The 16,549-nt window shown below is 34.8% G+C and overlaps 2 protein-coding genes and 1 long non-coding RNA gene across 18 annotated transcripts in view; 1 reads left to right on the plus strand and 2 right to left on the minus strand.

The window, feature by feature from the left end:
* LOC114301643 (protein NUCLEOLAR COMPLEX ASSOCIATED 4) overlaps positions 1-16,549 on the minus strand; it is a 131,526-nt gene that overhangs the window by 91,189 nt on the left and 23,788 nt on the right. The gene's annotated exons all lie outside the window — the stretch shown is intronic.
* The window catches only part of LOC114299806 (DEAD-box ATP-dependent RNA helicase 1), a 158,395-nt gene that overhangs the window by 49,465 nt on the left and 92,381 nt on the right, over positions 1-16,549 (plus strand). For 4 of the 15 annotated variants that reach the window (XM_082894006.1, XM_082893997.1, XM_082893994.1 and 1 more), the window contains 2 exons: positions 1,756-1,861; positions 2,791-3,430. In XM_082894006.1, the coding sequence (XP_082750132.1) occupies positions 1,756-1,861; positions 2,791-2,870 (186 nt within the window). In that variant the 3' untranslated portion in view covers positions 2,871-3,430. Of the gene's footprint in view, positions 1-1,755; positions 3,431-16,549 lie in introns of those variants that run through there. The other 11 variants (XM_082894008.1, XM_082894004.1, XM_082893996.1 and 8 more) reach the window with 5 other exon arrangements.
* LOC145801977 (uncharacterized) lies at positions 5,678-8,695 on the minus strand. The gene is made up of 4 exons (XR_014343952.1): positions 6,561-8,695; positions 6,269-6,349; positions 6,065-6,148; positions 5,678-5,953 (listed from the first exon to the last, which is right to left on the minus strand). It is a non-coding gene; the product is annotated as an uncharacterized LOC145801977 (long non-coding RNA).

Here is a 16,549-nt window from a genome sequence, read left to right on the forward strand (position 1 = left end):
CTTGAAATTCTACTATACTCCTTAGAGTTTAATCCACAAACAAGGGTGAGTTTGGCTTTCGCATTGGCTTGCAATAATTTATGGTCTCTCTCATCACATTCATCTTCAGTTTTAGGTACACTAATATTGTCTACTAATTTGGTAGGAATTTTTGGACATTTGGTGACAGTAATCCACATGGCATAATCAGTGGCTTGTAGGTATGGGGTCATCTTATCCTTCCAATGACTATAGTTGTTTCCGTCAAACAATGGTAGCCTATTTGTGACTTGTCCTTCAGCTAAGGTTGCCATGGATCGAAACTCCTAGATGGTTAAATCTAAAACAAGAGCCTAGGCTCTGATGCCAATTGTTACCCAAAAGACAACCGAAGAGGGGGGTGAATTAGGTTTTTATAATTAAAATTAATAATACCCTAATAAAAATTACGACTAGCACAATAGATAAATATAATTAATGAAATAGAAATAATTAAAACAAGTGTCTTAACAACTATGTTAGTTAATGATTTTAGCACAATAAAATTTGAAATATAGCTATGGCAATTTAAAATAAAATAAAGAGATAAGGGAGAGAGGCAAATAAATTTATAGTAGTTCGGTTTCAACTCGGCCTACGTCCACTCCTCAAGCTTCACAGGGTGCTAGCAACCTTTTCATAGATGGAGCAATCCTCCACAGATTTTATACTGACTTTCTAGGTCAAGAACACTGAGTGTACTACACTCTTATAAGGTTGAAAAGAATGTGTTTTTGCTTTCACAGAAAGTTATAAGAATTATCTCTCAAAAATAGATATAAAAATGAAGCTCTGATTTTTCTGTAAACCTCACATAGGAAAGATGGGCTTAAAGTTATAAGGCTCAGTGTATAATTTCTGAGAATAGATGTGAGTGATTATAGATCAAAGAATATTTTCAAGTTTTTGTAACTTGTTTACATTAGAGGTTTTGGTATATATAATGAAAATTATAGCCGTTTATAGCTGTTGTACTCCATTATTACAAATTTGAATATCTTCCACTTCAACCTTTTGAACTGCTGCTGTGTTGGGCTGTTTGAACCTCTGTTTTTGGGCTGTTTGAACTCCTGATTTAATCAAATATTAAATACATTCTAATAACATTTAAGATAAAGGTTTAGGTGAGAAATAATGGGACAAAATAAATTTTGATTCTATTAAAACATAAAATCATCAAAATAAATGTTGATTATATTTTTCGCTTTCAAATAAATCATCAAAATAAATTTTAATTCTATTTTTCCCTTCCAAATAAATTAAAACATAATTAAATAAATCATCAAAATAAATAAGTCTAACAAGTATATAACAAGAAAGTATTTTGTTGTTAATTATGTATAATTAAAAGCTGATATTACTTCCATAATTTCCCAGTTGAAAAAATATCTGGCTGTGTCACTGTTGTTAAGGTTAGAGATGCGGAGGGGGTAATTTAAATATGAAAAGTTATTTCTAACTCAATTTAAATTTGATTTTTATTGCTTCATAGTAGTTTATTGGCACTGATCTCTAGATCAATTATTGTGTCACATTTTTGTGCATGTGACCTCCTAAAAGAGTTACTGGGCACCCAGTGTGGTGCTGCTATTTAGAAATATGGTTTTTTGCCAACAAAAAGAAATGTGAATGAGAGGAGGAATGGTATTGCTTTGAGATAGGTCTCAACATAACTCTTTTTGTGCTCATCCTTTGGTTAAAGTTGCCAGAAATCACCAATTCTTTCTTTTCTTTCAGGTTAAGCGATTCAAGAAGCTGTTACAGAAAGCTGACAACAACTATTGTCCTGTTCATTCTGTTCCTTCCGATTCCATAGAATCATTTCGCTCAACATACACATCTGGTAATTTTTTGTCTTATTTTTAGTGCAGGCCATGAGAACAGGATTTATTTATGGCTGCAGTTGGTGCCAATTAGATATGTTTAAACACCAATCACCCAATGGATATAATGTTCCTACGTTTTCCTTACTAAGAAACGGGAGAATGTAACTGTTTGATCTAAACAGTCACCACACTAAAAGCTGCTAAAAGGTTCTGTAACTGTTTTTAAAGATTGGAATTGGTAGTTTAAAGTTAACTAAGACTTACTTTTAGGGTCCGTTTTTATAGATTTGGATTTCAAATCAAGGTATTTGACCTTAATCGTTCAAAACAATAACTCAAATTTAGATATGATAGTTTGTGTATGAATTTCTAGATAGAGCTAAATAGCTTTATCATGATGGTTTTGAAATAATTGTAAATCATGCTAAGGATTCTCTTTCTAATTGTAAGGATCCTACTAAAATGTATATATCTTCTATCTCAACTTGTCTTTTTCCATTATTTTTCTATCCATTTAGCCTCAAATCCCTTGATTTGAAATCCATAACTATACAAATGGACCCTCAAATTTTTAGAACCCCTTTAGATGTTGTACACATGCTACACCTACAAGTGTCTGCACAGGCATGTGTGATTTGGATATTGTTTGCTTATAGTAATTTGGAAGTCTTTTATCTTTTTTTTTTGAACTAGGAAGTCTTTTATCTTGTTCTTGACATTTGAGACCAGTAGAGAAAACAAGAATTTGATCTAAACAGCTGTGGTTGCTAAATGTAAGTTATATCCTTCACTATTTATTCACAATAAGATGAGAAAAATTATATACAAGGAGTAGAAGAATAAATAATTATTAGAGAAACCAATAGAAATACTCAAAGCACTGGACTTGGATTTAACTGGTCAGTTTAAGACAACTTTAACCCAAAAGCAAACGAATGCATTGCAGTTGCTCAGTCAGCCTGCCCATTAGTGTGTGCTGAATCGAGCTGCTTGAAGAGTGAAGGACAAATCTCAACTCTGCTCTAGTGATGAGCATGACGCCAAGGGTGAGAGCCTGATTCTTAAACATAACTGGAATCACCTACATGTGGGATGTCACAGTTGTTAACCGCCTTTGGATCATTTAGCTCAGTTGTCTTTTAATTCTTTGCATTATGCACAACTGAAAGAGTTCGACATTCCAGATTGATCTGCCCCTTTCATAGAGTCTCTCCCTCTATCTATCTCTGAATATTTTTATTTTCAGCTTTTTGAATACATAATACCATTATTAAGTTAATAGAGGGAGGAAAAAAAGGTTTGACTAAGTAAAAAGGTTTGCATCAAATCTAATTTGATATTAAACTGTTAGTTTTGTTCCTGTTGTATATTGTTTTTATTTTCTGTTGCTATATTTGGTTGGGCATACATGTGGGCTATGTTGAATGTGGCTTTAGTTTTGTGTGGATTAGCATTTAGCTGTTTTGCCAACACTTGCTTGTTCTTGCCAATGTGTCAACTCTGGAGAAATTGAAAGAGAGTGTCAAATCAGAAACATACAGGAAGCACAAGTTTAAATTCAAGTCTTCTGGCATGGTTAAAGGAAAGGAAAACAATTCGAAGGCGTGAATTTTGTTTTTATAGCAGGAGGTCTATTCCATCACAAGTTAAATTTTGTAGTGTACATAAGGTGAGTCCCAATTTTTTGGTGTAACTTCTACAGTTTTGATTAATGTTGTTAATGACTTTATGTAACTTGCTGCGTAGAAATTATTAGCCTTTCAACTAAGTCTATAGAGAATGTTATATGGAAGAAGATAAAACCCTTTTGATATTTGTTTGTATAGTACTTCTTGAGAAGGATTTGTATTGCACGAAAGTCTACTTCAGTGTGCCCAATCCCCCTGAGAAGTGTCTTCTTGATCTTCACACACACACACAGACACACACATGTATAGATCCATGATTCTTGTTCAGGGGACAAGCCATGGTCAACAAGAAGTTATGCCAAAAATGTTGGAAAAAAATAAATTTTAAATGAACTACATAAATTTCAGTTGTTAATTTTGGATTTTGTTTACTGTGCCCTTTGGGCCCATGTTAAGAAGTTTAAAAAGTTTGTACATTCACAGTTTCATGCATAATGCATGGTTATCAAAATCAAAATCCGGATCATACGATCCTACAATCCTAAATTGTCAAGACGATCCAAATTGTTGTAGGATCGATATTATAGTAGGATTGTAAGTAGGATCATATGGGATCGTAGGTAGGATCGCTGGATATATGATTTTTCACTTTATTTTTAATATATATCATTATGATTTGTATTTTTACCTTATTTTTAATAAAAAGTAGAATTTTATGATCCTTGATCCGATCCTACGATCCAATCCATGAGACCTTCGTCACTTGCACTTTTATCCACAGGTATGATTGTCACCCACAAGTGTGATCTGCAAGTTGGCTCATCTGTGGGTTTTCAAAAACTTGCGGGTGAGCCGCAAACCTGCGGGCAACCTGTTTCTTGAGTGTTTTCCATCCATTCATTTGATTCGACTTCTTATTCGCTCATTTTGAAATAAATGGGTATTTTGGTTTGCAAAAATGCAGAGACGAACAAAGTCAAATGATCGAAATGACATATCAATCCTTGAAAATTCACTTTAAAAATGTTTTTAAAGGCTTGAAAACATTTTGGCTGAAAAGGGTTTCAGGGTTGGGAACTATCTCTTCTTGAAAGGCTTTGCTTGAAGCTAGTTGGGGACCATCTTCGTTTCATCATTATGGGATCACCTCGGAGTGCCCGGGCATTAAGGCTGGTAAAAAATGGGATGTCTATAATCTCTTCTCTACCTTCTTTTTCTATTTTCTTTGTTGCATTTTCTAACATGTTGATGACTTAGTCTATGCTTCTAGGTTCGATTTATTGTGATTTTTGGATGATGTTGCTATATTGTTGTGTTTGGAAATTTCCATGACTTGAGATGCGTCATATGATATTCTAGTGGCAACCAGCTCTATAAGTTACATTATTATGAGTTTATTTGCATTAGTGTTCTTATGCATTTTTGTATTTCTAATTCTTTTTCTTTCTCTTTGGTTTGGTGCGGAGGAGTACTATGTGAGTTTTCGCTCCCTTTTGCATCTCGCATGTTTTTTTTGTTTTTTTGGAACTTTTTACGTACAAAGCATGCTTTTATGAGGTTATGTGTTTACATGATAGATCTCTATGATTATTTCTTGATTAGAGGACGTTTTGCCTAAGTTGGAAACACTTTTATCCCTTCTAAATGAAGTTTCTTCCTTTATTTTTTTTTTGGAAATTCTTATCAGAACATTTTATTTTTCCAAAGAAAGGGGGAATAAAGCATTCCAAAGTGAGTCATTTGTCCTATTGATTACTTCACATAGAAAAGTAGCTTTCATAATCAGAACATGGACGTATTTGGTAATGAATCTCACTTCAAAAATTAGTAGAGGCCGATCTTTTGATTGGGTGAGTTGGGGTTGCTCAATTAATGACTTTCCCCTCTCATATCTAAACTTTCATATCAAGTTTTCTAGTTACGCACAGTCAATGACCTATATTGTTCGGAGTTAGGGTTTCCTAGTTTTCCCTAAAAGATTAGGTGGCAATTCCAATTATAGTGATATGCTCTTTATTTGGCATTTCGTTAGATAAGTGGATTTTGTAGGTTATTATCAAATCTAGACCCTTACCTGATTCACATTGCACATTGTGAACAAGTCAAAGGTGGACTGTTAGGCCCACGGGCACACCCACAATAAGTTTAATAAAGGGAAAACTGGCATGTTTTATGAGCAAAACTTGATTTTGTTGACTTAAAGAAATTTGACTTTGGAAAGTAATTTTGAGAATGAATCAAGTAAGGAAAGGAGTTTTCTATTAACATGTCATGGTTAGGTTAAGGATATGAATATGTGCAGCACATTTATTACAACTGTTTACATATACTTCAGCAAAGACTATAATTTTTACATTTATAAGTTTCATTTTAAAGCAATATTAGACGATTGAGATACTCTCCAAGGGCCCATATAGGGAAGATATTTCTGTAGGCAGAATAACTTATCATACAATTCTTGTTGAACACTCCCATAATTTCCTGTCACACCAAAAAAAAAAAAAAAAAAAAAAAAAAAAATTCCAATATATAAATTAATCCATCATGTCCTTAAATTGAAAATTAACCTCAAACACCTAGTATAATTATTACCTGTTGTGGAAAATCTCCATTTTCCATTTGGGAATTAATTAATACTTTTGCAGCACGATGCAATGGGGTTGGATCTCTCTCGGCCTGCTCATTGTAAATTGGAAATTGGAAATTAACATAACAAACGAGTGCTTAACAATTCGTGAATTACAGTTTTCGTAGAATGTGCTCAACAAATTAATCTTGTGAACTCTATGGACACACCTGCCCAGCTACAATGAGAGCCAACATAGCCCATCCAGTGTTTACTACATGTGATTTGTTTCCTTCTATATTTGTGTAAACCTGTTCTCATACGCACAACAAATAAAGGTGAGGGGAAGCAATTCATGTTTGTAATTGAAATCTACTAGAATTTGAAAATCTTTGTCAAAAACTAAACTAAATTTTGCATTATGAGAAGTTTAAACTTTTCACAATATTAAAGACTTGTAAGTGAATGGTTAGGCTAAACCCTAAACCCTAAACAATAGCGCTATATATGAGGTAAGATTACCTTTGTTTTGGCATGAAAGGCAGCTTTCTCCCCATCCACCAGAATCAACTTGTTTGGATAATAAGAAATCACATGCTTTTCTGATACTATAACTGTTTTGGAAGGTCCTTCCACCAGACACCAACCCCTTTATCCCAAACCATGTCCCATAAGTATAACAGACTCCCCACGATCCATACCTACATAAGAACTTTAACCATGCTAAGTGGCTTATCCCATGGAATTTAAACCTTTATTTATTTATTTTTCAACGGCTAGTGAGAATAGTTAATTGTTAAGGAAGATGTGAAAATTCAGTGCAGAAGTAGTAGTTTTAACTTATAATAAACATCAAAAAGAAAGGTTGAAAAACACTTGATTATAATTAGAATCTCCAATTCAGATCAATACCAGTTACCAGGGACTTAACCTTCATACCATTGATTTGAAAAGTAGCAGACCTACCCAAGGATCAAAATTTCATGTTAACTGTATATACCAGAGTCTAGTGGGCAAACTTGGTCACTGACACCATCTTTGAAGTGTGAAGTTTCTTGGTTTGTTGTCAAGTTTTGCCAAATTTATGAGTATGTTGGTTCATGTGGTGCGACTTGACCATCAGTGTGAGACAATACCTTAAAAGAAACTAGCAATTTTTTATAGTGGGTGTTTGGAAAGTGGGTTTTTATGTAGGTTTTTTTAGTTGTAGGATATTATTAGATAAAATTTTTTTGGTGTTTGGGAAGATAGTTGGGTTTTTATGTGGTTGGATGTGATGCTTGTGAGAGAAAAAGTGTAATAATTATGGGGTTGGACGTGATATTTTGTTTGGATGTATTTTTTTTGATTTTGTAAAAAGTTTGTCTTTTAGTAGAAAAAATCAAAAAAAAATTCGGAACTCAAGTTCCCAAACACCACCATAATAATAATAATAATAAAATCCTTTTATGATATGAGGTCAGAACAAAGCCACAAAGTCCCCATGTCGTTTTGGATAAAGTGTAATTGTTAACTCAGTTAATTATAGATATAAAATGACTATTATATCCTCAAACCTTATATCCTTTTTGTTACTCTCTCTCTCTCTCTTCTATTATACACATAATTTATAATTTGTAACATTAATTCACATAAATCACAATTAATCATAAATTCTTAATTATTTATTGTAATTCCTAACAATTTAGTCTAGTTTTAATTTAATTATATTTTAGATGAATCCATGATTATTTTATTTTATATTTTAATTAATTATAATTTAGATCAATCCTCAATTATATTTTTATTTTATTTTATTTTATTTTAATTAACATCTTAATCTAATTTTAAGTTTGCAGAAGATGTGGTAAAATTGTCCTTTTGTTATGTTAATTTCACTTTCCATTAGTTTGGATTGAAAAACTAATGATTAAAGCTTCATTTGGCATTGGCTAATATAGTTAATTTTTTTGTGTTGACACTTTTTTAGCTTGGTTTTTTTAGATTTTTTGATTTTTTTGACTTTTGTGAGAAAAAAAAAAAGTGATGATTATGGGTTGGATGTGATATTTTGTCTTATTAGCTTATTTAGTCTATTTTGTCATTTTGTGTTTTTTTAGTCCCAGAATGATAGCCAAACCAAGGCTAAGACTTTAGTCGAAAATGACATGAGGATTTTCTGACAATATTTGAACCATAGGACGGTAAAGTTCTTAAGCTTCAATCCACGAGAAAATAAAATGAATTTTGGCCTAAAACAAAAATGGTTGTTTCAGCTTCTAAAAAATTGTTGTGTAAATATTAAGTCTTCCATGGGCTTTGATTTTTCTTTACTAGTGATGCTTGTTACCTGCAAATTCATCCACTTGAGTTAGCAAGAACACAATTCATTTGGAGTCCTCGCTTTCCCAACTCAAAACATGGAAAAAGCAAATTATGGGATTAGAAAGAGTGGACGGCGCTGATGTGTCTGGAGCAGCTGCTGAAGTGTGTACACCGTAGTGGCCGTAATGCAAATGATCTCCCCGATGGGCAACCTGGAATGCCTGGTACAATAACTCCCAGATCTCTGCAATGGCCTGCAAGGCATGCTGTCCATCACGTCTCAAATAGGCGTCCTCAGCCAAGTGAAACGACCTCCCAGCTCCAGCCACCTGAACAAACATTCAGACGTATTATTAGGCTAAAGTTGACTGAAAGTAAATCAAGTATGAATTTACTAATTATCTGACACATACTATGATACTCACCAATGCCTCAAGATAAGGCCCAACTCCCTGATATCCAGACTCAGACACGTGGCTCGAATTCCCGACTAGTAGGTGTGTATGTTGTCGATACCACAACATCTAAGGGTCGAAAGAGGGGATCACCTCATCGCTGTAGTCAGCCTGTACAATACTGTCCCGGCGGGCATCCCACAACTGTATATATGGCATATAAAATAGATGCTGGTCAGTGCCAGCTCGGCCACGCCTATCAGTGACGTGCAACTGCCAATCAGTGTCGAACCGATCCGGCACGGACTGCACACGACCAAACTGCCGGAGGACACGATGGGGGAGATGCCACTCAACCACGTCAAAACAAATAAGTGGCACTCTCGCAATCCATATCTCCTGACCCAGTCGGCAGTAGTCGGGGAGCGTACCGAGTACCCCAGCGTAAGGCTGCCAGATAAACTACAATGACGACAAATAAATTAAATTTTGCTCGTGAACACAAAACATATACAATTAAGAAGACAACTAACACGCAATCAAAAAATTTCATACCTCGCCCTCGATCATCCGGTCCAGCTGGTCTCTATAAACTACCACTACGTGGGTCGAGACGACCTCGTGGCCCATGTTAACCCTCCACCGGCTACCTCGCGGTCCGGTGGGCAACTGCATGTCCCCTATAGGAAGCTCACCAGGACCAACCAGTTGCCGCCTAGACGGGGCAATGCGAATCAATCTCTCCCATGCCCAAATCTGCAATAGTTTGAACACAATTACAATACTGATATATGGCATACAATATGAATTGACATGTAATAAAATTGCTTACTAACCTGTAGCAACACAAGTGGTCCTCCAATCTCCCTCGTACCCACCTGAGCTGCTCGACATAGTATCCTATACAACCATACCAGAGCCGCGCTACCCCAGCTGTACTGCCCAATCTCCTCAATGTCTCTCAGCAATGGCAAGTACATCAGCTTGAGCAGGTTCTGTGACTTATCAGGGAGAAGTACCCCCCCAATAAGCCACAGAATATATGCTCGGGTATGCTGCTGTACCAACTCATCTGGAGCATGATCTGGAAGATGAGCAAACTGCTCAGCCAGCCACCTCACCTTCAGTCTACCTGCCTGTAAATCTGCTGGTGTAGGTGCTACTCCCAATAGCTCAGCACATAGGGCTATCCACTGCTCCGTCGCGAAAGATGGGTCAACTCCAGTAACTGCTCGGCCATCAATCCGAAAACCATATAGGACAGATACGTCCTGCAACGTGACGGTGGCCTCCCCGATCGGGAAATGGAATGTATGAGTCTCTGTGTGCCACCTCTTGACGAGAGCAGTGATGAGTGCATGGTCCAGTCGAATGTGCCCGATACGATACACACCATAGAATCCCGCGCGTAATAGATACTGCAAGACTCTATGGTCCAACGGATGCTCCCACAATCCAGAATCTGCCCGACGGCATGTCAACACGGTGCGTGCCTCATCCTGCACAACAGAATGACCAGTTTAAATAATAGCATTATCACGAAATATACAACAAAATGCAATGTATTTTAATTGTAAGCGTAAAGTCCAACAAACGTTATTGCATACCGGACGGTCTCACATACTGTCAGCCCGATGTGCCTGTCTGAACAGTGGAACCTCCTCAGGTGCATGTGCCATGAAGCCTATACAACTGAAATATTAGATCATCCATATCAAAATCTTTTTTAATCATAACATAACAACATAAAAACTGTAATTATTGATTTCGTACTTAACGATTTAAAATACAATGAAGTAAATCTTATGGGTTCGACAGAAGACAAATTTGTGTGCCACTTACACGGAAGCAATTCGAAATTAATGATTACATTTATGGCATATTTTACAAAACTTAAATATTGATTTTGTAATGCTAAAAGTTTGAATAAATTATAAATTTTGCAAATTACATATAAAATTTTGTAATTGTGAACAATGACTGCAGCATTCTAATTTTTAAAATTTTAATTTATAATAGGTTAATTTTTTTAAAATTTGTAAATTTTTTAAATTATAAAATGTAAACAATGATTGCAGCATTCGATATTAAATTTATTCAAAAATATGAAATTTTGAAATGGTAGAAGAACTACATGATTAAGTATAGAATCTTGTGATACACATTTCGAATCAAGTACACAGTGAAAAACTAGTATACATTTTCAATAAATTATACAAGTTTGAATAAATTATACACATTTTTAATTTTGCATTACACATTTTTGAATCAAGTACACATTTATTGATACACATTTTAAATGTACGACCCCGTTTACAAATAAAGAATTTAAAAATACATAATTAAATGATCAATTACAAATAAAGAATTTCAAAATGATATATTACAACATGTAAGTATTACATAGTCTTCATCGACCAAGTCGCGCCGGACATGTTCGCCTGTCATGACCTGTCTGGTGGCACTCACTGCAACGAGCTGTCAAGCGCCTGTCTGATATATCCATCTCATTCGGAATACGAGCCATAGATGTACGACCCTGTTTTATTTCTTGCAGACGAAGTTCATTAGGCATTAAGGTCCACTGCGGATCATCCCAATAATCTTGATGCGGTATTGGATTGAATTTAGTTTCCCAAACCCTCATGTATACAGGAAGCCTATATACTGGATCAACGTACTGGAATGGATTGTCACCGCATTCAGACATTACAGCGAGCATATGGGAACATGGATAGTGTCTTATCTCATATTTCCCACAACTGCACGTGGGTTGATTCATCCGCACAATCTGTCTATTGCGACCTCGTCCACGGCGAAAAGATATTTGCACCTCAAATACACGGCGGGGCCTATAAGACAATATTGATACAAACTAATCAAGTTCATGTTTTTAGGTGTAATTAACTCAACAACATAATAATAACAATTTTTTCACATTACAAACTAACCTGTCATACGATATCAACTGGAAAGTATTTCCCCTTGCGATACCCTCCTCGATAGTTTTTTGCATCTCTCTAGGGTATTGGAACTCATTGCGTACATATGTTTAAGCTTGGGCTCCCATCTCGTCAAAATATTTGATGAGCCGTCGAAATGTAAATTCAACCATAGCTGAGATAGGTAAGTTCCTTGCACCTTTCAAGACGCTGTTGAAGCACTCTGCATCATTACTGGTCAACGCCCCCCAGCGATATCCACCGTTATATGCAAGGGCCCAGTCCTCAGGATTCATCTTGTGGACCCAATTGATGGTTTCTTGGTTAATAGCCTGTATCTGATCTAAGTAACCGTTACACTTTTGTCGTTGATCAACACTCCCTGCTTTCCATAGAAGTTGTTTGAGCTCCTTATTTCTGAAATGTGTGTTAAAGTTACTGCAAACATGTCGAAGGCAGTGCCGATGATGTCCAACAAATTGGAGCGAGGGATTCAGCCAATGCCGCCTCACAGCAGCTAAAATACTCTCAGCTCGATCAGATATCAAAGTCACTCCCTGTCGGTCCATGACAATATGTTCCTTGATATTTTGAATGAAGAACGACCAAGACTCCAAACTCTCCCTGTCGACAACAGCGAATGCAAGTGGTAATATTTTGCCATTGGCAGTGACAATCGTTGCTACAAGCAACACACCAGTGTATTTACCGTATAAGAATGTACCATCTATAGTTATAACAGGCCTACAATATCTAAAGCCATCGATGACGGGTTTGAAAGACCAGAAAACAAAGTGGAAGACGGGCATAATGGTTGTATGCCCGGTATATCTGTGCTTCCATGTCACGATGGTGCCAGGATTAGATGTCTGTGATGCATGCATGAATTTAGGCAACTGCCTATATGATTCATCCCAATCACCGAATACCATTTTAGTTGCCTTTGCCCTTGCATGCCACGCCTTCTTGTATGATATACTATAGTTCATGGTCTTTTTTATATCTTCAATGACATTCTTAATTGGCATATCAGGTTCATTCTGCATACGACAATCAAATATGAGTTGAATTATCTGGGTGTGAACACTATAAACAAACAAATATGTATATATATGTAAACATTTATTTTTTATACTAACCGCAACTTGTCCCAAAATATGAGAAGTAATGTAATTGGAGCTAATATTAGTGTGGTCCCTGTTCATTCGTGGGTATAAACAATGGTGAGGACTCCTGTACTGCTTTATTTCAAAAAGACCATGTTTTCTACTAAGAGATGCACGCAACCACCAACTGCAGTCGTGCTTGCAAGCAGACACCCAATGGTCTCGCTTGGAGGTTACGACCTTATACTCTCAATTATTTGTTGCATGGTACAATTTCACAGCATATAGAAGTTGCTTCTTATCAACAAAAACCATTCCTCTGTCCAACTCTGGATTTTCAGCGCTCCAGATCCGGTTACGGGGAACGACATCACGGGTACTAATGTCAAAATCACCACCCATGTGAATGTTGTCATAGAAAGGGATTTCAACTCTAGGTGGAATGGGGGTATTTTCAGGGTCAACGAGAGCCTGGGCGTCATGTTCTTCATCATCATCATCATCTGATCCGCCTAATAAATTTTCTTTATCACACATTTCATTGTCATCATCGTTTAGGGCGACATTAGGACCGTATATGTCACTGTTAGCAAACTGCACCTCGTTCACTGTTTCAGCCATATTACGAGCAACTTCAACCGGAGTGGTATGATGGCTGCATGTGGGCACATCTTGTGTGTTATTGTCAAATTCATAATCATATCCACCACGTGAACTTGATTCCACACCATGGTCCTGAAATGACTGTTGTGTGTAGCACAGTGGATAACATTGACCGGATTCATACATAGGAGACTGAAACGCTGTTGTGTCAATTCCATGCGTTAGCAATGTAGTGAACGGACGAGAATCCATTTGTGTCATGTTCAGGATATTGTGTACAACCTCTTTATCAATTTAGACTTCCAAACAATTTGGTGCTTGAAAACTTGCACCGATACTTAATACGGTGTTCAACGCCTCATCGTCATTGATCGGTAATATCTTGTATTTGTTGTGTGTTTGCCACTGGCGATAAGGATATCTACATTTGAAGGTTAATCGGACACTTTCCCCGTAACTTGCCACCTTTGACATAAACATCTCCTCCAAATTGCTAAGCGTGGTGCCAATTTGCACTGCATATATCCCTTTCGGCTCAGCATCATATGAGACGCCTTCATCGGGATCCCGAATTATGTTTCCCCCCCCAGTAGAAAGTAATTGGAACAGTCTCCATATACTTGCTTCAATTAAGACAAAAAACATTAAAATAGCAACAATATACTTATTACTTGTGACGCAATTAAAATAGCAACAACATTGTTCATAGCAACAATGTACTTGTAAAAGAATTATATGAATTTTAAATCATTCAATTACAATTACTTGTGACGCAAAAACTTTATTCAAGTAATCAGTAATTGTAATCCAACAAGCAATATTGATTACTTGAACAAATATGAGTTAAAATAATGATAATGCTTTAGATTTTTTAGCTTTTTAAGAAACATATCTTACAACACATACAAAATTAACATCATGCTCTTCTGTTATGCTTTTTACATTATTTATTATGATTAAGATCATGCTCTTGTGCACATTAAAACAAATTCAGCAAAGTTTTAGGTCTGATTTGTAACCACGTTTTGTTAATTAAAAGCGTGGATTGTACCACACTTTTAAGATTTTACAAATTGTTCGCGGGAGGGGCACAAAAACAGTGAAAGCGTGGTTTGTAGCCACATTTTAGCTTAGTTCATGAATTCTGTCCAAACTAAGCTTACTTTGGAAAATAAATTACTATTTTGCCTTAATTTGGGAAAAGCTCCTAATTTGGGCAATGATTTAATCGTACGCATGTAAATGGTAACAATTTTAAAAACACTTATTTTGAGGATATTATCTCCCAATCTTGATCTATTCAGACATTAGTTTTTCGATAAACTAGACAGATATATCAATAATTTTGAATATGAAGACATTATGAAAATTCTTCTTTTATTTTTCTATTCATATAATTTTATAGTATAATTTGTATCAAGTATTGTATTTATTCAGTGCGATTGGACAAAATTAGACAAGTCATACAAAAATCTTAAATCATAGTGTAACTTTTTCTATGAAATTATTATTTTTTTCATTGAGTTGAAATAACTCGACTGATTTTGTATGACTTCTTCTTAATTTTTATTTCAAACATTGTTCACGTAATTTTTTAAAACTGATGGTCCAATTAGTGAGATTTATGGACAATTAAAAAGAAGTTATTTTTATTTGCTCAAGCTTCTGCCAATAGGGACCTTAATGACAAAATTATTTGGTAGGTTATTTCCTATGAGATTATTCCCTAACTTAGGGAAATAACCTCATACGAAATAACTTAGGGAAATAACGTAAGAAATAACATAAATAAAAAATAAGTCAATTGGATAAAAATAAGTTATTTACGACTTTGTTCGAATTTAATTCAATTTATTACAATTATTAAAAACTAATGAAAAATGCATATATGAGCAATATGTGTCCCTCTTTAAGAGCAAATTTATAAACTTTACAAATTTATTGAGTTAAAATCAACTAACTTAGTAATTATTTTCCGTTAAAAATCCTAATGTCTTTATTTATTAGACCAAATTACATGTAGAGATGCCACCATGTTAAAGGTCAAAATTGAATTAATTAACAGTATAAGAATAAAAATGACATAAGAAGCAAAATTTACAGACTACTAATATAATTTATCCTAAATTTAAAATTAAAAAAAAATGTTAAAAAATCAGCACTAAACAATGGATTGTGCCAACTTTTGTACTTATTTTTTTTAACTTATCAAACTTATTCAAGTTTTTTTAACAAATATGAATTCCATTTTTTTTTTCCACCTAAACCCATTCGCTACAATTGAATTGAACAGGATGGGTTGTTTCAAACTTGCTTTTCTTTAATTTTTAATAAGTTTTTCCTTTGGCCGCAGAATATGGTTGGTGGTTACTATTCAAAGGGGGAAAAAAATTGCAGGTTTCAATTAAAAAAAAGTCGTAAAAAGTTAAAACTTAATTGAATAAACATAATGCAGGGGCATAGAGAATAAGTCAATTGGATAATTCAAGTGGGTAAAAATTATCGAGAATGAGTCATTTTATAAATCAAATATTTTAATTTTTTCAAACATAATTCTTAAACAAATTATTTTTTTTTATATCAAATGTTTTGATAATAGCATTTTCCATGACGACTTGAAAGGCCTCTTTTGGCAAAGAGGTAAAAAGTAATTTTTTGACTTCTAATTTTTTGTGGATCAAATTTTTTGACCTCTAATGTTTTGGTAATTTTTTTGTGGATCACTTCTAAAAAGACATTTATTTATATCAAATTTTTTTACTTCTAATATTTTGGTAATTTTTTGGGAAAGAGGTAAAAACGCATTTTGGGTTTCACTCAGACTATTCACGGCGAAGGATACGGCCACCCTCTCAGAACTGAAAATTTTCTCCCCCTTTCCCCTTAATTTTCTCCTCATTTTCTTTTAATTGAACTTACTTTTCTTTTATGCCAAACATCCCCTTATACTTTCCATAATAGAGAAATAAAAAATGATATAATGATCAGTTGGATCTATGGACTCGGGATAATTAGTACTAGACTAACCATGACAATTTTAAACATAGTTCCTTGTAATTCAATTTTGTATGACACTGATATATATTATATGATTCTATTTTTAATTTTTTTTAATATATCGTAAATATTGTTAGACTGTGCTTAATTTATTGGAATGAAAA

This window comes from Camellia sinensis, chromosome 11, assembly GCF_055761805.1.
Source record: "Camellia sinensis isolate YWXY chromosome 11, ASM5576180v1, whole genome shotgun sequence".
In the NCBI taxonomy this organism is placed as follows: domain Eukaryota; kingdom Viridiplantae; phylum Streptophyta; class Magnoliopsida; order Ericales; family Theaceae; genus Camellia; species Camellia sinensis.